The sequence below is a fragment of the Podarcis liolepis genome, assembly GCF_965112155.1.
Source record: "Podarcis liolepis genome assembly, chromosome: 3".
Classification (NCBI taxonomy): Eukaryota; Metazoa; Chordata; class Lepidosauria; order Squamata; family Lacertidae; genus Podarcis; species Podarcis liolepis.
The window spans coordinates 5,201,151-5,224,540 of NC_139557.1; the positions used below are offsets into that span (position 1 = coordinate 5,201,151).

Genomic DNA, 23,390 nt, shown 5'->3' on the forward strand with positions numbered 1-23,390 from the left:
AATAGAAATTTTTTTTTGTTTGAATGTCTCTTCTCTTTTAAGAAAATCCAGCCACACCCACTATAATACTTTGATTTTTTCTTCACTGGGCCCCATAACTTTTGTAGGAATGGATTTAGGCACTATGAGAGGATGCACTGCTTAGTTATTATCCTTCCTTGCTCACATTCTTGCATGTCATATGCTCTAATGTATACAAAGATATACCCTAATGCCACCATGTTCAACAGTTTCAAGATGGAAATGAATAAAAACTATGCTAAAAAGAAAAATATGTGTGAGTGTTTCAATCGGAGAATGTTCAGGAAATACTGGACCCTTTCAAACTAAATGCTGTCGTACCTAATTGAAATTGAATAATTTCATCTGCAAATGATTTCACAATGCTGCTCTCTACTGATAATCCTGAGTTATGAGTTTGCCGTGTTCAAGAGCTTCTGGAAGTAAGCACCACTCACTTGAGTAAACATTAAACTGAAAGGCATATCATCCAATGTACAGCTTTGAATAGTCGTGGAGATGAAGAAAAATGGAGGGATGGCTTAATGAATCGCTAGAGACATTACATAACATAATATATGGGTAGCTCATTGCAGTTGGTAGACACTGTTGTTGACCAAACTGCTCTGTAGCTTTGTTGTTTTTGTAGAAGTCTTTTAGACCGTGTCGGCCTTTGGCTTGCCAGGTTTTTATCTGGAGGTTTCTGCTTTTTTTCTGTTTGGCTCCAGAGGCCTCCAGGCCTTGAAGCTCTACTCAGCTATCGGTGGGATGCTACCAGTCCCAGCGGGGTCGAGGCCACTGGGAGGTGGCTTGGGGCTCTTTGCGGCCTCCTCGGTTGTTGCGTTGGGCACCCCTGGTTACCCCCCAATCATGGTGCTGATGGTGGTGCAGGTCCCATCCAGACAACGCCATTGGTGCTTGTGGTCCTCAGAAGCTCCATGCGGACCTTGGCGCTTGCCATCTTGCCTCACCGGAAGTCCATACTGGTGCACTTTGAAACATCCATCCCTGAATGCAGTTCAATGATTACTCCAAAGAATTTCAGAATGCTGCCCTTTACACCCATTATTAACAGATTAATTTATACATAATCTGGGTGACAGGTCTGCAGCCAGGTTCAAGAGAATTTGAATCTGTTCTGGGAGGCAACAGTTTTTGGAAGCAAGCACTACTCACTTGAGTAAACATTAAACTGAAAGGCAAATCATCCCATGTACAGATTTTAATAGTTGTGGAGAAGAAGAAAAAAAACAGAGGGGCAAATCAGAAAATATTTCCATTTTACTGGATGGTTTAATGATTTGCTAGAGACAGTACCTAGCATAATATATATGTTGCTCACTGCAGTTGCGAGACATTGTTCTTCACCAAATTGCACTGTAGCTTTCATTATAACCACTACCCCAAATAATTGCTTGCAAAAACGAAATGGATTGGACAGAGCCGATTCCAGCGTTGTTCCTCTTTATCCTTATGATTTCCTTTATTTTGAAACTGGGCACTTTCTGGAACAAGAGCTCCCAAAATCTTCCACCTGGACCAAGGCCTTTACCCCTCATTGGGAATCTCCACATCATGGATCTGAAGAGGCCTCACAGAACCATGTTAAAGGTAAAGCTTGCAGTTCTTCCCATGGCAAGGCTAAAGGGTACTGGGGCAGCCCAGTCAGCAGAGCGGGGTAATAATAATAATAATAATAATAATAATAATAATAATAATAATAATAATACATTTTGTTCTTTTACAACCTATAAATCTCATCTCCCCTTTTTGTGCTACAGAACCTCCTATTATCTTTTCCAATAAATAGTCATAGGACCTAGTTGTAATTTGAACAAGGTGTCTGGGGGTGTCTGGTGTCGAATCCCGTTTGACTCTGCCTCCATTTTCAAGGATGCAAAAGTGCTGGTACAAACCTTGCCTAGCCCAGCCTCCTCCTTCAGCCAATCTTTCTAAACAAGATTTGAGAGGTGCCATTAAAGGTATAATCACATTTATCCTTACAACTGCCTATTTTGTTCTGGTTTTCTGATTATTCCTAGCAAATATTTGTGCTGCCGCAACTGAATAATAATAATAATTTAATAATAACTTATTATTTATACCCCACCCACCTGACTGGGTTTCCCCGGCCACTCTGGATGGCTCCCAACAGATTAGGAACATGATCAAACATGATCAAACACCAAACTTTAAAACTTACTTTAAAAGGACTGCCTTCAGGTGTCTTCTAAAAGTCAGATAGTTGTTTATTTCCTTGACATCTGATGGGAGGGCATTCCACAGGGCGGGCATCACTACCAAAAAGGCCCTCTGCTTGGTTCCCTGTAACCTCACTTCTCGCAGTGAGGGAACCACTAGAAGGCCCTCAGAGCTGGGTCTCAGTGTCCGGGCTCAATGATGGGGGTGGAGACGCTCCTTCAGGATACTGGGCCGAGGCCGGTTGGGGCTTTAAAGGTCACCATCAACACTTTGAATTGCGCTTAAAAATGTACTGGTAGCCAATATTGGTCTTTACGGGCCGGTGTTATATGCCACTCCCAGTAACCAGTCTAGCTGCTGCATTCTGGATTAGTTGCAGTTTCTGGGTCACCTTCAAATGTAGCCCCACGTAGAGCGTATTGCGGTAGTCCAAGCGGGAGATAACTAGACCCTGCACCGCTCTGGTGAGACAGTCTGCGGGCAGTCTGCGGGCGGATAGGGTCTCAGCCTGTGTACCAGATGGAGCTGGTAGACAGCTGCCCTGGACAAAGAATTGACCTGTGCCTTCATGGGCAGCTGTGAGTCCAAAATTACTCCAATGCTGTGCACCTGTTCCTTCCATGGCACAGTTACCCCATTCAGGACGAGGGAGTCCTCCACACCTGCCCACCCCCTGTCCCTGCAAAACAGTACTTCTGTCTTGTCAGGATTCAGCCTCAATTCAGCCACCATCTACTGCCAACCGCCTCCTGACACTCACACAGAACCTTCACTGTTCTGTTTTAAAAGAGAGGTAGAGCTGGTTATCATCCACATACTGATGAACATGTAGCCCAAACCTCCTGATTATCCCTCCCAGCAGCTTCATGTTGATGTTGAAAATAATGGAGGAGAGGATGGAACCCTGAGGCACCCCACAATTGAGAGCCCAGGGGCATGAACAGTTATCTCCCAACACCACTTTCTGGACACGGTCCAGGAGGAAGGAGCAAAACCACTGTATAGCAGTGTTTCCAGCTCCCAGCCCTTCTAGACAGTCCAGAAGGATGTCATGGTCGATGGTATCAAAGGCCACTGAGAGATCCAGCAGAACTAGGAAACAGCTTTCACCTTCGTCCTTAGCTGGCTGGAGATCACTGGCCCACAGTTTCAGTCCCATGATGAGGCCTGAATCCCAATTGGAAGGGATCCAAATGGTCCGCATCCTCCAGGCGTGCCTGGAGTTGTTCAGCAACCACCCGCTCAATCACCTTGCCAAAGAATGGAAGATTTGAGACTGGGTGATAGTTCACCATACTGGCTGGGTGCAAAGATTTATTTTTTAATAAGTGGCTTTATAACCACCACTTTCAGCGGGTTTGGGAAGGCTCCTTAACAGAGGGAAGCATTCACCACCCCGCAGAACTTTTATGAGCCAGGATGGGCAAGGATGAAGGAGACAGGTGGTCAGTTGCACTTGTCCAAGCAGCCTATCCACATCCTCGGAGGTAACAGTTTGGAATTGATCCCATGCAACTTGACTAGACATCCCATGCAACTTGACTCTAGCACTCTCCCGCCCTGGCCCTGCTCCCAAGGTGGAATCTACTGAACTGGGTGAAAAGGCTGAGCTGCTGTATCATGAGTCTAGCAACTGTTGCTGCTACAGCTATTAGTAGCAAATGTCTCGAACAGGATTGTGGAATAGACAATGCTCTTTTACCTTATCATTATGTTATTTGGATTCTGTTATTGGGAAAAAACTGATAACAATCTAACAGTCAAACTGTGCTACTAGATTCTGTGGATTGTATAAAAGAGCCTTTACTCTCAGGTAAATGTGCAAGCTAATGCAGTCTTGGTTCTGTGAGATATGATTTACATTAATATATTCCTTGGGTATGCCAGAACTCTGTTTCTCACTTTTTCTTCTGTTGAATTCCAGTTGTCCAAGCAATATGGCCCTGTCTTCAGCATCCAAATGGGACCCCGGAAAATTGTGGTGTTGACAGGATATGAGACAGTAAAGGAGGCTCTGGTTAATCAGGCGGACGCATTTGCAGACAGGCCCACCTTTGCATTATTTCAAGAGCTTGCACAAGGCTTTGGTGAGGCACCGCCCTTTTTATTGGAACTTGTAATGCTTGCAGACACAAACAGATCCCACCAGGTGAACACAATCTGTTCCCAGGAAATGGTTCGTAAGATGAGCGTTTGCAAAGCAAGTCAACGAAATCCATTGTTTCCTGTGGGGAAAATCCTTGTGAATTTTTCAACCCACCTCAGTGCCTTTGACATTGACAGAGTATCTGCAGGCATTAGGCTGTGAATGTGTCACAAAAAGTGTTGCCTGTCAATTTCTGCAGATCAAGCTAAAATGTTAAAAAGAGTAGACCAGACCAACTTTTTTTGGTCTTGACTTTCAGTGGCTCAGTCGGGCTCTGTTGAAGAAACAAAAATGGAGACCAGTTAAAGCAAACCTTTCCCATTCCCACCTTCTTCCCAACAGTCATATTGTAGAGCTGGGGTAGAATGGGGCAGGAGAATTGTGAATAATAGTCACATGGAAAAGTAATGCCACACACCAAGGGGAAACTGATCATTTTCCGGCATAGCCTACACAGAGAAGATAAATTAAGAAGGCATAATGTCTGCTCATCGAATACAAAGTAACAAGCTGAGTGCTGCTGTGACCACTGTCATCTATTTGTTCTCAGGTCATGCTCTGATGGCACAGCTGCCAGCTACTTTGTCAAAGCTCAGAAGTCTGAGTCTGACTGAGAGAATAGCTGGGATCCATTCTCAGTTCCATAGAAGAAATGCAGAACATAATTTATTGATTCTTTGTTCAATGGCCATGCAAACATGAAACCTTTCCTCCCGTTTTCAGGTGTAAGTCTGTCTAATGGTGAGAACTGGAAAGTGATGCGGCGGTTTGCTTTAAGCACATTACGGGACTACGGAATGGGAAAGAGGACCATAGAGGATAGAATTGTTGAGGAATGCAGTGTCCTGATAAAGAAATTTGAATCTTATGAAGGTGGGTTGGTGTTTTCCTCTGGTGCATAGCTACACTACCATAGTTTAAAGGTGCCAAGACTATTGTGTTACATATTCCTAACTTCCAGAAGCACAGCTCCCAGGGTTCCCTGCAATTGGTCTGTTCCTGTAATGTGCAGATTGCACTGCAATAACTCCTGTGACTTCCAAGCATTTCTTAGCCCAGCTATGGTCACATCCGGCAACACTTAGGATCAGTTTCTTTGATAAATGAGGTCTACACATAGGGAAGCTGCCAGTAGGGATTTAAGGCAACAATGAGCAGACTTAAAAACAATGTCCTTTCCATACTTGGAATTTCAACAGAATATTTTTGTTTAACTGTCATATTTATGTATAGGAAACCCATTTGAGACCACAACAATTATGAATGCAGCTGCTTCCAATATTATAGTGGCCATACTACTAGACAAGCGATTTGATTATGAAGATCCCACATACATAAGACTTCTGAAGTTGGTCAATGAAAATATCCGGCTTTTCGGAAGCTCTTCAGTCACGGTAATCTTTTTTTTCCATTTAAAACAAACAAATACTTGATTATAATAACAGTGTATGCAAAGTGGGCTGGGCTACCTGTTTATTGTATATTGTTCAGGGTTCACTACAAAACACAGAATATTGATATCTTGAGAAACCTGGTGCTAATTCAAAATATTAAGAAAACTCACACGCTACAGTCACCCCATAACTATAATAACGTCTCTTTTGCACACACACTTTCTGGCCTCACTGCCATCGGGACTCCAAGGACAAGGAAGAGCAAGTGATAGTTGGTTCCATGATGGCTCAGAAGGGGCCTCCAAGGGCAGATCTCCCTCTCTGAAGGCGAACCTCCAGAGGAAAACTGCCATAGCCTATTATCCCAGGGTTGCACATAAATTACGCTGCCCTGAGGTAGCCCTAACCCCATTCCAAATGGCATTCAAGAGTTTTGTTTGTATTTGGGCAGTCATGCTTTGAGACAGTCAGTTGAGAGAACTGTACTGGGCTTTCCTAATGTTTTCTTCTTCTTTTTTCACATTTTATCCTTTCAGCTGTATAACATGTTTCCTGCTCTTGGTTTTCTTTTGGGGGCTTATAAGACTGTCATTCAAAACAGAGATGAGCTGTTTGCCTTCATAAATGCCACCTTCATAAAACACCTCAGAGATCTGGATGAAAATGACCAGAGGAGCTTTATTGACTCATTTCTTATCCAACAGCAAGAGGTAATGGAGTCTTTTAAGTTGGCCCAGAATAAATGTTGACATTTTCAATTCATGTTTTAAGGGCATATTCACAAGTGAATGCATAAGTTGTAGTCCGGAAGTCTCACTTCAGAAGGGACCAACATGGCATACTTCCTATAATAATAATATAATAATAATAATAATTTATTATTTATACCCCGCCCATCTGGCTGGGTTTCCCCAACCACTCTGGGCGGCTTCCAAAAGAATATTAAAATACTATGATACATCAAACATTAAAAGCTTCCCTAAACAGGGCTGCCTTCAGATATCTTCTAAAAGTCTGGTAGTTGTTGTTCTCTTTGACATCTGGTGGGAGGGCGTTCCACGGGGCGGGCGCCACTACTGAGAAGGCCCTCTGCCTGGTTCCCTGTAACTTGGCTTCTCGCAGTGAGGGAACCGCCAGAAGGCCCTCGGTGCTGGACCTCAGTGTCCGGGTAGAACGATGGAGGTGGAGACGCTCCTTCAGGTATACTGGACCGAGGCCATTTAGGGCTTTAAAGGTCAGCACCAACACTTTGAATTGTGCTCGGAAATGTACTGGGAGCCAATGCAGGTCTTTCAAGACCGGTGTTATATGGTCTCGGCGGCCGTTCCCAGTCACCAGTCTGGCTGCTGCATTCTGGATTAGTTGTAGTTTCCGGGTCACCTTCAAAGGTAGCCCCACATAGAGCGCATTGCAGTAGTCCAAGCGGGAGATAACCAGAGAATGCACCACTCTGGCGAGGCAGTCCGCAGGCAGATAGGGTCTCAGCCTACGTACCAGATGGAGCTGGTACACAGCTGCCCTGGACACGGATTTAACCTGTGCCTCCATGGACAGCTGTGAGTCCAGAATGACTCCCAGGCTGCGCACCTGGTCCTTCAGGGGCACGGTTACCCCATTCAGGACCAGGGAATCCCCCACACCTGCCCGCCTCCTGTCCCCCAGAAACAGTACTTCTGTCTTGTCAGGATTCAATCTACCATTTCCCAATCTTCGGCCGTTGTTAATGTGTTACTGGTACAGATGTTGCCTGTGTAGGAGCAAAGGTTACATGCTCACCAGCATTTCTGAAAAAAATCCCCGATCAAGAAAACATGACAATGGGGGTATATAAAAGAGCTGTTGTGAAGCCCAAAGAGATTGGTGGATTTATGTTAAAAGATGACTGGAGGTGACAGAGATTGGGTTTAGAAAGCGAGATTCTAGTTAACAAATTGAAGGAAGAAAAAACCCCTCACCTCATAGGTTTGCAAAATGACTGGATGAAATTGTAAAAAAGAGAGAGAAATCTTTCCTTTTAAAAAACCCCCGAAGTGAAACATCACCAACAAGAAATGAGATTGGAATGTGGCAATAGGTATGATTTAATGAAGATACAATATGCAAATATTTATGGGCTATTTTACTGTTAAGATTTGTTGGAACCCTTGACAACTCATCATATTGAAACAGAGAAAGGCTGTTTTAGACAGTTGATGAGAACAACAATTAAAGAGCTATATTTGGACTTTTTCAGTTGAATAAGGCCTGGGAGTAAAGATTGAAAAATATCATCTAGCAGAATTGAAAAAAGTGCTCAGTGTGGTGAAAATACTGAAAAACACCCCACTGCCTGTTGGTGCCATGCATCAACTATTGAATGAACAACTGGAAGAACTTAGAGTGGAGAGGCATTAAATTGTTAGTAATGGGGAGCTGCTGCTGAAAAGGCCAATTCTCATGTTGCCACGCTCCGTTGTTCTTGGAGAGGAGCTACAGGAAGAAGCCTCAGATGGATCTGCAGGATCTTGGTCGATTTATATGGGGAGAGGTAGTCTTTGATGTATTGCAGTCCTCAGTTGGCAGTTAGACTAGGACTTAATTAATTTTAAGTATGCTCCTTATGTGAGGCAGGTTACTCCACAGTAGGGAAGCATTTGCTCTTTGGCAATAGGCCAGGCATTTATCCTTCTCCCTCTTAACCACCACAGTTAAGATTCTTCCCTTTTCTCCTTCCTATCTTCACTCCCCTCTGGCTCCCAGCAGGACAGGCAGCTATTACAACCAGCAACTCTATTGGTGTTACTCTTCCTGTTAGAAAGTGTGGCTGAACGGAGTTGCAATCTCAAAAATATGGAGGGCACCACATTGTTTATCTCAGTTTAATGAAACAGTTCTAGATGAATATGTGGTTTTTCTGTGTCATTTTTTCCATTTTAGACTATGAGTAAATACATTAAAGACTATGAGTAAGAACGTTAAAGAAGTTCACTGAGAACCATATATGTCAGCAGAAAACAACACTTTATGGTAACCCTGATTTCAGATCTCCACAAGTGTTCACCAGAAATGCTGCTTTCCATGTATGCGATCATAATACTGTTGCAGGTTTGTGGGGTCAGTCTGCATGATGCCTGAGAATGTTCCAACTTGTGAAGACCTTGTACCCAGTAAGGGTTAATTCTAATGGAGGAATCTATTGTTGAATCAGTCAGACAAGTTTCTTTGTGAGATGAGGGCCATATACTTGTCATCTAAATACTGCCACTAGTTCCTTTGTCTAAACAAAGGCTGTTGGCTGAGGAGTCAAGCACCACGGTTCGCATCAGAGAAGAAGGAGCTGGATTGCCTAGCTTCCCCGACCTCCTCTCTTAGCTGGTAGATGGAGAACAACAGCTGTGACTATGGAGAAGCAAGACATTTGGGGTCTTGATGCTGAGCCCCTCTATCTTAGGCTCAGGTTGAATATATAGTCATACCTCGGGATAAATACGTTTCAGGATAAGTATTTTCGGGTTGCGCTCCGCGGGAACCCAGAACTAACAGAGTGCATTACTTCCGGGTTTTGCCGCTCGAGCATGCGCAGACAGGCAAAATGACATCACACACATGCACGGAAGCAGTGAAACATGACCAGCGCATGTGAAGACGCAAAGTCGCATCTTATGTTCTGTTCAGGATGCGAACGGGGCTCCAGAACAGATCCCGTTCACATCCCGAGGTACCACTGTGTGTTTAAATAAACCCTCTTTCATCCTGATGGCATAGTCTGGAAACCTGGAATCTCTCACTGCTCAGCGACTGTGTTGATGTGCAATGATACTTTGGATCATCGGGTCCAGTCAGGTATTCATTTTTATCTTTGCACGTGAAATTTTCTCACTCCATTCGTTTTAACCAGTTCATACTCTTTGCAACCCAGGAGAAGAAGAAGAACAAGACGAACGTATATTTCCACAACAAAAACTTAACAGTTATTGTGTCCAACTTATTTGCTGCTGGCACAGAGACCACTGCTACCACACTGCGCTGGGGACTGTTACTAATGATGAAACATCCGGAAATTCAGAGTGAGTGCTTTTCATTGGGTTGTCTCCGATTAGTCTGAGATAGCTTAATTCCAGATATATGTAACTATTAGAGAGAGAAAATATTAATAATTTTCATATCTATCTATCTCACAACAATTATTCAATCATAAGTTTAGTATTTCAACCTGAACTCCCTTCTCCCTCTTTCTGTGATTCTTTACATTTCGTTTCATCTTCCTGTGTACTAAAATTATCCCAACATATTCTTTTAGATATATATTCCCATATATATCCCATATATATATTGAAACTGCAGGTTTTACATTAATCCTGCCAATGTCTTAGTATGTTTACAGTTTGTTTGCTAATATTCAATAAACCATTTCCATTCCTTTCTTTTTTAAAAAAAAAAAATTGTTATCTTGATATATTATTCTCATGGTAAGTTTCGTCATTTCTGTGTAGCCCATAAACCTCTGTATCCATTCTTGTCGGGACCTCTTCTTCCTTCCATTTATTTATGTATAAATATATGGGCAAATAACATTCTTGCAGCTGTGGTTGCATACATAAATAAATTTAGATACTGTAGTTCCAATCCCAAAATTTCCAAAAGAAAAGCTTCTGGTTTTTTTAAACATCTTAAACATCTTTTTCAGTTCATCATATATCATTTCCCAGTAAGCTTTAACTTTATTACTAGACCACCACATATCAAAAAGGTACTTTCTTTCTCCTTACGTTTCCAGCACATATTCAAGTTGGATTTATACATTTGAGCCAATCTATTAGGTGTTAGATACCATTTATATAACATTTTCATATAGTTTTCTCTTAAACTATAACATTCTGTAAATTGTATATCTGTTCCCATGCATCCCTTTCTATATTATTAATAACTATTGTCCAGAGTATCCTTGAAGATTTCACTTGTTCGTCCTTTGTCTCCCATTCCAATAAGATCTTATACATTTTACATATCACTTTATCATTACAGTTTAACAGGTCTCTTTCCAGTTGTGATGTTTGTTCCCCAACTCCCCGCTTCATATCCCTTTTAAAGACTTCATTCAAATGATGATATTGTAGCTATGTTGGTGACATCTCTGATAAATCCTTAAATTATTTTAATTTAAATTCTCCAAAGTGAAAGCCATAGTGGTGTTTTGGTCTCCAACAAGTTTTTATACTTATCCATACTCTATACATTTTTTTTCTGATTATATAGTTTATAAAACCTTTATGTACTTTCACATTTTCATACCTCAAGTAAGCGTGCCAACCAAAAATATTGTCATGACCTTCCCAATCTGAAATACGTGAATTATTCAATAACAACCATTCCCTCAAACAGCATAGACAAGGTGCTTCATAATATAATCTCATATGTGGCGGGAAGAAACCTCCTCTCTCTTTCACATCTATCAATATTTTATATTTTATTCTCATTTTTTTTCTTGCCAGATATATTTATAAATATATCTTTGCCATTTGTTGAAACAATCTGTCTTGCTGGTAATAATTGAAATGTCCTATGACCTTTTAAAATGTGGTTTGGGGCATTTATTGGGTTGTTGTTTTTATTTTGATTATGTATTTTGTGGTTTTATATTTGATTTTATTCTGTGAACCTCTGGATATAGGGCAGTATATAAATTCAATAAATAATAATAAGAAGCATAAACTAAAATAATATCCTCAGTAATACATTCATTTTAATGGTTGATACCCTACCCAGTAATGAAAGTTTCATTCTCCTCCATATTTGCAAATTTATTTTAATATCCTCCCAAGTTTTTAAATAATTATCCTTATACAAGTTTATATTCTTTGCTCTTAACCACACATCCAAATATTTAATGTTCTTTTCACTCTTTAAGATGGATAAACTTTGTAATTTATTTTTACTCTCATGATTCAAATTTTTCACCAGGAGTTTGGTTTTATCTTATTAATTTTAAGACCTGCTATTTCTAAATATATATATATATCTTACAGTGCCTTCAGGGTTGACTCTATAGGTTCCTTAACAAATATCAGCACGTTATCTGCAAAAGCTTTTAATTTATATTATATTATTATTTATTTTTACTATATTATATATAATATATTTATATTGTCTCTGTCCCACTTTTATTCCTTTATTTTCTTGGTTACATCTTATTCTTTGTGCCAAAACTTCTAAAACTGTTATAAACAATGAAGGTGACAGTGGGCAACCATGTCTACTTCCTTTAGTTATTTTACAATTCTCAGTCAATATATTACTTACTGATGGATCAGTATATATTGCCGTAACTCCTTTTTAAAAGTGTCTCCACAAACCATATATTCCAAAGCCTTAAAGATATAAATTCCCAGGAGACGTTGTCAAATGCTTTCTCGCAGTCGAAAAACATTAAAGCTGCCCATTTTTCATTTCTCACTACTAAATATTCTATTACATCAATTATGTTTCTATTATGTTTCTATTATGTTTCTATTACTATCTTTCATTTGTCTTCCCAGCAAAAAATCAGCCTGATCCAGCCTTGATGGATTACCTCTTTTAATACAGTTTTCAACCCATTAGCTAATATGTCTGCAAACAGTTTATAATCATTATTCAACAACGAAATAGGTCAATAGCTCTTAACCAGCTTTGGATCTCTATTTTGCTTATGAATCAAAGTTATGTATGCACTCTTCCGGGATTTGGGTAACTCTCCTACATTCCGAGTTATATTCAAAATATCTTTTAAAGGTTGCATTCGGTAATCTTGTATCATCTGGCCTATGAGACCGCCCTTAAATCCCTGAGGCAAAGGACATTTCACATAGTGACCTGTGATCTTGATCTCATGCAATTTGTGGCCCAGTAGCCACAGGAATCCAACATGAGTACATCATCCAGATAGCCTCATATCTTAGGAACCTGTCTGTACCAACCTATCAGCATTTATTTACCAAAGCCAGACTAAATGTATTTCCATCGGAAGTGCTAAATCATGAGTAGGCAAACTAAGGCCCGGGGGCCGTATCCGGCCCAATCACCTTCTAAATCCGGCCCGCGGACAGTCCGGGAATCAGCGTGTTTTTACATGAGTGTCTTTTTATTTAAAATGCACCTCTGGGTTATTTGTGGGGCATAGGAATTCGTTCACCCCCCCCCAAAAAAAAAACATAGTCCGCCCCCCCCACAAGGTCTGAGGGACAGTGGATTGGCCCCCTGCTCAAAATGTTTGCTGACCCCTGTGCTAAATGGTTGACTGAGCGGCATCCCTTATCAGAATAGGCTTTGTTTATGTTCTCAGGACATCGATTGCATGACGCATATCTTACTGCATTGTGGCAGTATGACCAAGTGATCAAACCCTTACTGGCAAATCTGCTGGGAAAATCTGAAGCCTCCCATGCTAAATATCTTTTGGATGACAGGTCTAATGATATTACACTGGCCGTGGCAAAGTTTCTTTCAGAAGTTATAAGAAACAAAGATTATCATGCTAGACCAGGGGTCTGCAACCTTTAAGACAAAAAGAGCCACTTGGACCCGTTTCCGAAGGGAAAAAAAAACTGGGAGCCGCAAAACCACTGCCACATTTAAAACAAATATATCTCCGGAGCCGCGATCTGACAGCGGGCGGGAAGGTGACGTTGGGACGGTGCATGACTAACGCATGCACCGCCCCCATGTGACGCCACAGCCAGTACAGCGCCCGCCACAGTGGGGAGTGTTGGGGTGCACAATGCACCTCCTCCCCTCGCTAGTGTCCGCCCCGGAGCCGCAGCAAAGATGTAAAAGAGCCACATGCGGCTCTGGAGCTGCGGGTTGCAGACCCCTGTGCTAGACACAAAACAAAATGACCCCCTCTGTTGCTCTTTCTTGTGTGGTTGACTGTCTTAACTGTATTTTTTTCTGAAATTGCTCTATGGGACTTTGAACCGCAATAAAGATTTATTATAATACAGTTTTAAACCTATTAGCTAATCTGTCTGCAAACAGTTTATAATTGTTATTCAACAATGAAATTGGTTAATAGCTCTTAACCAGCTTTGGATCTCTATTTTGATTATGAATCAAAGTTATGTTTGTACTCTTCCAGTATTTGGGTAACTCTCCTGTATTCAAAGTTATTGTAATGGGAATTGTAGTTGCTTGAGTGTAAGTCACCGACTTCTCTAAACTGCTTGTTTGTTTAAACCTTTCCCTAACTGAAGCACACTCCTGTGCCTCTACTTCAGTCGCTGGCAGAATCCGTTAGTGGGTGTTTCCTAAACTTTTTCCAACATAAGAATTCCTTGACAGCCAGTCTCCGCCTAGCCTCTCTGCGCGGAAGCCTTCTGCGCAGAGTAGGCGTGCCCAGTGGTGGTCCGGCACTCTCCCCGCTGATCTCACTGGAAGAGTCCCTGAGCCTTCCCTCCAAAGTGCTCTCATTCCCTCCTTCCTTCTTGGTGTCACCTTGATTCCCTTCCCCCTCGGAAACTCTCTCTCTCTCCTTGCTGGTTCCCTCTCCTGCACTATCGGGGCGACTTCTCTCTCTGCTGGTCTCCGATGTCAGTTCCATGACAGTTATATTCATAATATCTTTTAAAGGTTGCATCAGGTAATCTTGTAATTTTTTAATAACATATTGCTGAAAGTCCATCAGGTCCACGTGCCTTCCCTAATTTTGCCTGTAAAATAGCTTGCTGTAATTCCATCATTTTGGTATCTTACGTAGTATGCTGTCTTCTAAATATTTACCCATTTCTTCTAAAACTGCTTTTGTTCATTTTTGAATACAGTGGTACCTTGGGTTACATACATTTCAGGTTATTTTTTTTTTTTTTTTTTGCATTTTAAAAAATTTTATTCATCTTTCCATATATATACATTAAATCCGTGTTTTATACATCTCATTCTTTTGGACTTCCTTCAACGTCCTTGACATTCATTCGTATTTATCTCTTTATAACGCATTCCAATCTTTCGTACTGCCATTAGTACCATCTTTCAGACATTGTTTTCCATAAGCAATACTTCTTAGTGTTTTACAGTGCCTCTTTAAATCCTACTAGCGTTGTGTTTACTAAACATTTGTTCTCCAGATAATCTGCAAATTTTCCCCAGTCATCTATAAATTTTTGATCCTTCATATATCTAATTTTCCCTGTCAATTTATCTAACTCCGCATATTCCGTCAATTTTAATCTCCACTCTGTTAACGTTGGGCTTTCTTCCTGCTTCCACTTCTGCGCCACCACGATTCTAGCTGCTGTTACCGCATATTGGAAGATTTTACAATCCTTTCTTTTAATTTCTTTTCCGACCATACCTAATAGAAAAGCTTCGGGTTTCTTTACAAATGTGTAGCTTAATATCTTTTTGATTTCATTATAGACTTCGTCCCAGAAGCTTTTAACCTTCCCACATTCCCACCATTGGTGATAGAACGTCCCTTCTTTTTGTCTACATTTCCAACATTTGTTATCTGTTTTATACATCTTGGCTAGTTTAACGGGTGTTATATACCACCTATATAACATTTTTAACATATTCTCCCTTAACAGTACACATGCTGTAAATTTTATATTCACTCTCCACAATTTTTCCCAATTCTCCAATTGAATATCATGACCGAGGTCCTTTGCCCACTGAGTCATCACTTTTTTGACTTTCTCATCTTTCATGTTCCATTCTAACAGTATTTTATACATACTTGACAGATTTTTCCGATCACAGTTTATTATCTCTCTCTGAAATTTCGATGTCTTTTCATCGTAGCCCCTCTCTTTCACTTCTTTTTTAAATATCTCATTTATCTGATAGTAACTCAGCCAATCGTATGTATATCTTTTTACCTGGTCGTATGGTTTAATTTTCCACTTCCCTCCTTCCTTCAATACCATTTCTTCGTACCTACCCCATTTTTTCCCCATATTGACTTTCTTTACACTTATTAACTCCACTGGTGATAACCAGTGTGGGGTTTTTGGTTCTAGTGTGTTCTTATATCTATTCCAAACTTCTATCAAAGGTCCCTTAAAGATATGGCTGCAAAATCCCTTATGTACTTTTATCTTATCTCTCCACAAATAGGCATGCCATCCAAATTTGTTCTTATACCCTTCTAAATCCAATAACTCTGTATCCTCCAACTTTATCCACTCTTTAATCCAGCAAAGGCATGCCGCCTCGTAGTACAGTCTCATGTCTGGCAGGGCGAAGCCCCCTCTTTCAGTGGTATCTGTTAATATCTTAAACTTAATTCTGGGCTTCTTTCCTTCCCAGACAAATCTAGAAATCACCCTTTGCCATTCTTTAAAGTTTTTTGTGCCCTTTATTATCGGGATTGTTTGGAATAGAAAAAGCATTTTGGGGAGTACCATCATTTTGACCATGGACACTCTACCCCAGAGTGATAATTTCATCCTTGCCCAAATCTCCAGATTTTTCTTAATTTCATTCCACACTGGGATATAATTATTTTGGTATAGGTCAATATTTTTATTGGTAAGCCAGAGTCCTAAATATTTAACTTTTTTAACTACTTCAATTCCTGTTTGTTCCTGTAATAATTCTATCTTATCTTGGTCTAAGTTTTTAACGATCATCTTTGTCTTATTCTTATTTAGTTTGAATCCAGCTAACTTCCCGAATTCCTCCATCTCCTCCAGAATTCCCTTTAAGCTGTTTATAGGATCTTCTACCGTTAATACCACGTCATCAGCATATGCTTTAACTTTGTATTCGTTTGAACCTAATGATATTCCCTTAATTTGTTTGTTTTGCCTTATTGCGTTTAGCAGAACCTCCAACACCACTATAAAGAGCAGCGGAGAGAGCGGGCAGCCCTGTCTTGTCCCTTTAGATATTTTTATATCTTCTGTTATGGCATTATTTATTATCAGCTTCGCTTTCTGTTCGGTGTATATTGCTTTTATCCCATTCCAAAATTCTTGACCCACTTCCATAATTTCTAAATTTCTCAGCATGAAGTCCCAGGTGACGTTATCGAAGGCTTTCTCCGCGTCAATAAAAATCAGACTAGCTGGCTTATCAATTCTGTCCGATAAATATTCTATTATATTAATTATGCCTCTTGTGTTGTTTTTTATTTGCCTTCCCGGTAGAAAACCCGCTTGGTCCTCATGCATTATCTTCACTAATATTTTTTTAAGCCTTTTTGCTAAAATTCCCGCAAAAATCTTATAATCTGTATTTAATAAGGAAATGGGTCTATAATTTTTTACTTGGGTTGGGTCAGTATCTTGTTTTGGAATTATTGTGATAAATGCCTCCTTCCAGGTGCTTGGGATCTCTTTTTCCTTTAGGGTCTTATTCATCACCTCAACTAACGGAACCGTCAATATATCTTTCATTTCTTTATAGTAACTCGCAGTAAACCCATCTGGGCCCGGGGCTTTACCTCTTTTCAGTTCCTTTATCACTTCCTCTGCTTCCTCTCTGGAAATGGGGGCATTTAACATTTCTCTTTGCTCTATCGAAATCTTCCTTACCATTTTCTCTTTTAAATATCTCTCTATTTTCCTATTGTTGTTTCTATCCTTATTCCTGTATAGTTGCTCGTAAAACTCCGCAAATCCTCTTCTAATCCCTTTTGGTTCAGTTATCTCTTCTCCGTTTATTTGTATTTTGTTTATTGTGTTTTGTTCCTTTCTTTTTTTGACTTGCCACGCAAGCCATTTTCCTGGCTTATTAGCAAATTCAAAATTTCTCTGTCTTAATCTTTTGATGTTCCACTCAACCTCCTTATTTATCAACATTGCAAATTGGGTTTGGAGGGATTTTATTTCCTGCAATATCCTTTCATTATTTGGTTTTTTAATTAGTTTTTGTTCACAATCCATAATCTGTCTCAAAATCTCCTTAGTTCTTTTTTCTTTATTTTTCTTTTTCCATGCATTTTGTTGGATGAGCAGGCCCCTCATGACTGCCTTACTCGCGTCCCATACCACGTTTATTTTAACCCCTTTATCTTGGTTATCTATGAAGTACTCCAATAATTTCGTCCGAATCTTTTCCACAAATTTTTGGTCATCACATAAGTTATCATTTAATCTCCATCTGAAAGTTCGTCCTTCAACCCCCTTCATCTCCATTATTATGGGGTTGTGGTCGGAGATAATTTTGGCCTGTATTTCAATTTTTGTAGTTCTTACTGTTAGTTCATTTGATATCCAAATTTGGTCTAATCTTGACAGTGATTCATTCGGTCCTGAATGAAATGTAAATTGTTTCTCCGCCCCCATGTGACGCCACAGCCAGTACAGCGCCCGCCACAGTGGGGAGTGTTGGGGTGCACAATGCACCTCCTCCCCTCGCTAGTGTCCGCCCCGGAGCCGCAGCAAAGATGTAAAAGAGCCACATGCGGCTCTGGAGCTGCGGGTTGCAGACCCCTGTGCTAGACACAAAACAAAATGACCCCCTCTGTTGCTCTTTCTTGTGTGGTTGACTGTCTTAACTGTATTTTTTTCTGAAATTGCTCTATGGGACTTTGAACCGCAATAAAGATTTATTATAATACAGTTTTAAACCTATTAGCTAATCTGTCTGCAAACAGTTTATAATTGTTATTCAACAATGAAATTGGTTAATAGCTCTTAACCAGCTTTGGATCTCTATTTTGATTATGAATCAAAGTTATGTTTGTACTCTTCCAGTATTTGGGTAACTCTCCTGTATTCAAAGTTATTGTAATGGGAATTGTAGTTGCTTGAGTGTAAGTCACCGACTTCTCTAAACTGCTTGTTTGTTTAAACCTTTCCCTAACTGAAGCACACTCCTGTGCCTCTACTTCAGTCGCTGGCAGAATCCGTTAGTGGGTGTTTCCTAAACTTTTTCCAACATAAGAATTCCTTGACAGCCAGTCTCCGCCTAGCCTCTCTGCGCGGAAGCCTTCTGCGCAGAGTAGGCGTGCCCAGTGGTGGTCCGGCACTCTCCCCGCTGATCTCACTGGAAGAGTCCCTGAGCCTTCCCTCCAAAGTGCTCTCATTCCCTCCTTCCTTCTTGGTGTCACCTTGATTCCCTTCCCCCTCGGAAACTCTCTCTCTCTCCTTGCTGGTTCCCTCTCCTGCACTATCGGGGCGACTTCTCTCTCTGCTGGTCTCCGATGTCAGTTCCATGACAGTTATATTCATAATATCTTTTAAAGGTTGCATCAGGTAATCTTGTAATTTTTTAATAACATATTGCTGAAAGTCCATCAGGTCCACGTGCCTTCCCTAATTTTGCCTGTAAAATAGCTTGCTGTAATTCCATCATTTTGGTATCTTACGTAGTATGCTGTCTTCTAAATATTTACCCATTTCTTCTAAAACTGCTTTTGTTCATTTTTGAATACAGTGGTACCTTGGGTTACATACATTTCAGGTTACATACGCTTCAGGTTACAGACGAATTAAGTACTTAACCCAAGGTACCACTGTAATTGTTTTGGGTGCAGCTCAGGTTTTATACACATTGCAACTTCTCTCTTTTTTGTTATATCAGAAGGTACAAAGTCCTTTCCATGCCTTTTATTTATTAAAATTCTTCTATGTTTCTTCACAATGTGTTTCTTGGAGGCATATAACATCCCAGTTTAACTTCTTTACATGTTCAGTTTTATTCATTTAGTCCTATTATTTAGCCTATTAACATTCCAAGTTAGAATTTTCAAAGCCATCTTGTTCCTCATTTATTTCTCCACCTCTGTTGAATCTTCCATCTTCCAGTTCAAATGCCCTTTCTCCAGCTAATTCTTGCCCATATTTTCTCCAAAATTTGTCTGGCTCTGTAGGATCCAGAAATCTTTGTTTTCTGCCTTTATATGTACAGTGGTACCTCAAGGTTACATATGCTTCAGTTTCATATGCTTCAGGTTACAGACTCCACTAACCCAGAAATAGTACCTCGGGTTAAGAACTTTGCTTCAGGATGAGAACAGAAATTGTGCGGTGGTGGTGCAGTGGCAACAGGAGGCCCCATTAGCTAAAGTGGTGCTTCAGGTTAAGTACAGTTTCAGGTTAAGAACAAACCTCCAGAACGAATTAAGTTCTTAACCCGAGGTACCACTGTAAATGCTACCGCTTCAGGATATTCCCAGCAGTGATATTTTAATAATTATCCTGGATGCATTTCTCTCCCTCAGTATATCAGGTTATTGATTAAAATGTTTGTCTTATTTAAAAATACCTTTGTCAAATTCTAGAGATTAAATTTGTGAGTCCGGGAAATTGGAGAACCAGTTTATGGCAGTTCTATGCTGCGGAGATCAATATTTTAAGAGGCCAAAGTCAAACAGATTATCTTGGCAGAAAAAATGAATGCTTTCTTTTTTTGTTTCCCCCAGTAAAGGTCCAAGAAGAAATTGCAAGGGTTGTTGGATCTTCTCAGCCAAGGATTGAACACCGAACAAAAATGCCTTATACGGATGCCGTGGTCCATGAGATCCAGAGATTTGCTGATATTGTCCCAACCAACCTGCCACATGCCACGGCTACAGATGTTACCCTTAATGGCTACTTCATCCCAAAGGTGATCCTTATCATTGAACTGCTGCCCACTAGTTACAATATATTTTAAGGTTTCCTGGGAGTAAGCCCCTTGGACTTCAGTGTGGGTGACATCTGTGCAGACTTGTATAGGATTACACTGCAAGCAAGCTCTTCAGCATCATCTTCAACCCATTAAACAGATCTCAATGGGGAGGAGCAAAAGGTTGGAAAAGAAACCATTTCTGGTGGGAGATCATGGTTTATATGTTAAAGTTTTTCAAACAAAAGACATTTCTCAAGCGAACTAAAAATCTCATTTATCATGCAGTCAGTATTTATTGTACCAGAGGCATATGCTTTATTTTAAAATGGCTCTTGCTTTGTTTTTGCAGGGGACATACATCATGCCATTGCTGTCCTCTGTGCTGCACGATGAATCTCAATGGGAGAAACCACATAAATTCTATCCAGAACATTTTCTTAATTCTGATGGAGAATTCGTAAAGAGAGATGCTTTCATGCCTTTCTCCGCAGGTAACTTTTTTAAAACTTTTGTGTATACCTGCATAGTGTGTGCTTAGTCAATGGGATTTTTACATGCCACGAATGTAACCTATTGTGCAAAGGAAAGAATCACATCAGTTGCTGTGGCCATTTCTGCCACTAGATCTGCCCACTGTTGGTGAGTCACCCCTGGAATGTTGCTCACCAGGGAATGTGGCCCTCAGGCTGAAAAATCCCCACCCCGGTTTTCAGCATTGCAGGATGGCTCGTATTGGGCATTCTTAATTCTTTTAAGATGGGCACTGTGAGCTGTTATTTCATCTCTGCATTTCCGTCTGCTTTTAAGTATTTGGGATGTTATTAAAGGTAAAGGTCCAGTCGTGGCCGACTCTGGGGTTGCGGCGCTTATCTCGCTTTATTGGCCGAGGGAGCCGGCGTACAGCTTCCGGGTCATGTGGCCAGCATGACTAAGTCGCTTCTGGCGAACCAGAGCAGTGCACGGAAATGCCATTTACCTTCCCGCCGGAGTGGTACCTATTTATCTACTTGCACTTTGATGTGCTTTCAAACTGCTAGGTTGACAGGAACAGGGACCAAGCAACGGGAGCTCACCCCATCGCAGGGATTCGTACCGCCAGCCTTCTGATTGGCAAGTCCTAGGCTCTGTGGTTTAACCCACAGCACCACCCACATCCCTTGGGATGTTATTAAGCAACTGCTAAACCCAGTTTCTCTGCTGCCTATGTTTACTTACAGGTCGGAGAGCATGTTTAGGTGAAACTCTTGCCAAAATGGAGCTCTTCCTCTTCTTCACAAGTCTCCTTCAGAAATTCACCTTCCAGCTACCCCCTGGAACATCTCAGGAAGACCTGGACCTTACTCCTGCTATTGGGCTTACAACATCGCCCATGCCCCACCAGCTCTGCGCTCTGCCACGTTTCTAAGACTCACAAGTTCCTGGCTTGCTTAGCCTACCTGTGTGTGCAATGCAAGCCTTTCTTAAAACACCCCTGTTCAACAAGGGTATTTGGGTTGAGTAACCTACAGGTAGAATTGATCTGTGCTTTGTCACAAACCTTAAGTGTTCCCCTTTACCTGCCTTAATGCCGAATCCCGTGAAACTAGCATTGGAGCATCTCTTACTTAAAATCTGGCCCTGAGTTCTTATGACAATTCAGGCATAGAGAACAACCAACAAAGCTGGTTCATTTATTCCCATGTTAACATTTACCTTCAAAGATCTTGAAGCATCATATTCCCAAGTGGATGTGCTGAGAATTGTGACCAAGACGATAAAGTGTCTGGAAACCATGCCTTATGAGGAATGGTAGAGGAAGTTGGGTATGTTAACATCTGTGGCTGCAGTGTATTCTGATTCTGAACTGTATTTGTTGATGTCAGGCAATGGCTTTGTTTCCTCCGGGTTCTTTAAAAAATCTGTCATAATAGATCTGGCAACTGGGTTTGCTTCTGGAATCTCCATGCTGTCAATTAGTTCAGTGACTTTTTGCTTCTGGCTTAGAATTAAACAACCATCTTCCATCTTCTCTCTGTATCTGAATGAAGTTTCTCTGACAGTCTGGGTAGCTTAAGGCTTCCCTCATCAATGGAATTCTGACTGGTCATATCAAAAATGGGGGAAATGTGTCAAACTCAAAATCAAAATTTAAATCTCCGCAAGAGGAAAAACTCAAAACCTTCTCCGCCTAGCTTCTGCTCTGAAAGGGAAGAGGGAGCTAATCCCTTTCACAACAGAGACAAGGGAAGTCACCATGGTCTCACCAGGAAATAGAAAAAATGTCTGGTTTGAATCTCTCTTCTCTCTTAAGAAAATCCAGCCACACCCACTATAATACTTTGATTTTTGTCTTCACTGGGCCCCATAACCTTTCTAGGAATGGATTTAGGCACTATGAGAGGATGTACTGCTTAGTTATTATCCTTCCTTGCTCACATTGTTGCATGTCATATGCTCTAATGTATACAAAGATATACCCTAATGACACCATGTTACACAGTTTCAAGATGAAGATGAATAGAAATTATGCTAAAAAGAAAAATATGTGTGAGTGTTTCAATGGGTGAAAGTTCAGGAAATACTGGACACTTTCAAATTAATGCTGTCGTCCCTAATTGAAGTTGAATAATTTCATCCGCAAATGATTTCACAATGCTGCTCTCTACTGATAATCCTGAGTTATGAGTTCACCGTGTTCAAGAGCATTGTAATCTGTTCTGGAAAGCATTCGTTTGTGGAAGTAAGCACCACTCACTTGAGTAAACATTAAACTGAAAGGCATATCATCCAATGTACAGCTTTGAATAGTTGTGGAGAAGAAAAAAATCGGAGGGATGATTTAATGATTCGCTAGAGACATTAAATAACATAATATATGGGTAGCTCATTGCAGTTGGTAAACACTGCTGTTGACCAAATTGCTCTGTAGCTTTGTTGTTTTTGTAGAAGTCTTTTAGACCGTGTCGGCCTTTGGCTTGCCAGGTTTTTATCTGGAGGTTTCTGCTTTTTTTCTGTTTGGCTCCAGAGGCCTCCGGGCCTGGTGTAGTGGTTAAGAGCAGTAGACTCGTAATCTGGGGAACCAGGTTCGCGTCTCCGCTCCTCCACATGCAGTTGCTGGGTGACCTTGGGCCAGTCACACTTCTTTGAAGTCTCTCAGT

The 23,390-nt window shown here is 40.9% G+C and overlaps 1 protein-coding gene across 1 annotated transcript; it reads left to right on the forward strand.

Moving 5' to 3' along the window:
- The first annotated feature begins 1,413 nt into the window (after positions 1-1,413).
- On the forward strand, positions 1,414-21,666 carry LOC310703130 (cytochrome P450 2K6-like). The gene is made up of 9 exons (XM_083495219.1): positions 1,414-1,611; positions 4,127-4,289; positions 5,072-5,221; positions 5,582-5,742; positions 6,279-6,452; positions 9,641-9,788; positions 20,066-20,250; positions 20,603-20,744; positions 21,471-21,666. Exons 1-9 carry the CDS (start codon positions 1,429-1,431, stop codon positions 21,656-21,658), a joined length of 1,494 nt encoding a protein of 497 aa, XP_083351345.1. The 5' UTR covers positions 1,414-1,428; the 3' UTR covers positions 21,659-21,666.
- Positions 21,667-23,390: the final 1,724 nt, after the last annotated feature.

Bases quoted from the DNA above. Each gene is read 5' to 3' on its own strand.
- LOC310703130 (XM_083495219.1), top strand. From the start codon at position 1,429: ATGGATTGGACAGAGCCGATTCCAGCGTTGTTCCTCTTTATCCTTATG. The intron at 1,612-4,126 runs GTAAAGCTTGCA...GTTGAATTCCAG, and splicing joins CTCACAGAACCATGTTAAAG to TTGTCCAAGCAATATGGCCC. The intron at 5,222-5,581 runs GTGGGTTGGTGT...ATTTATGTATAG, and splicing joins GAAATTTGAATCTTATGAAG to GAAACCCATTTGAGACCACA.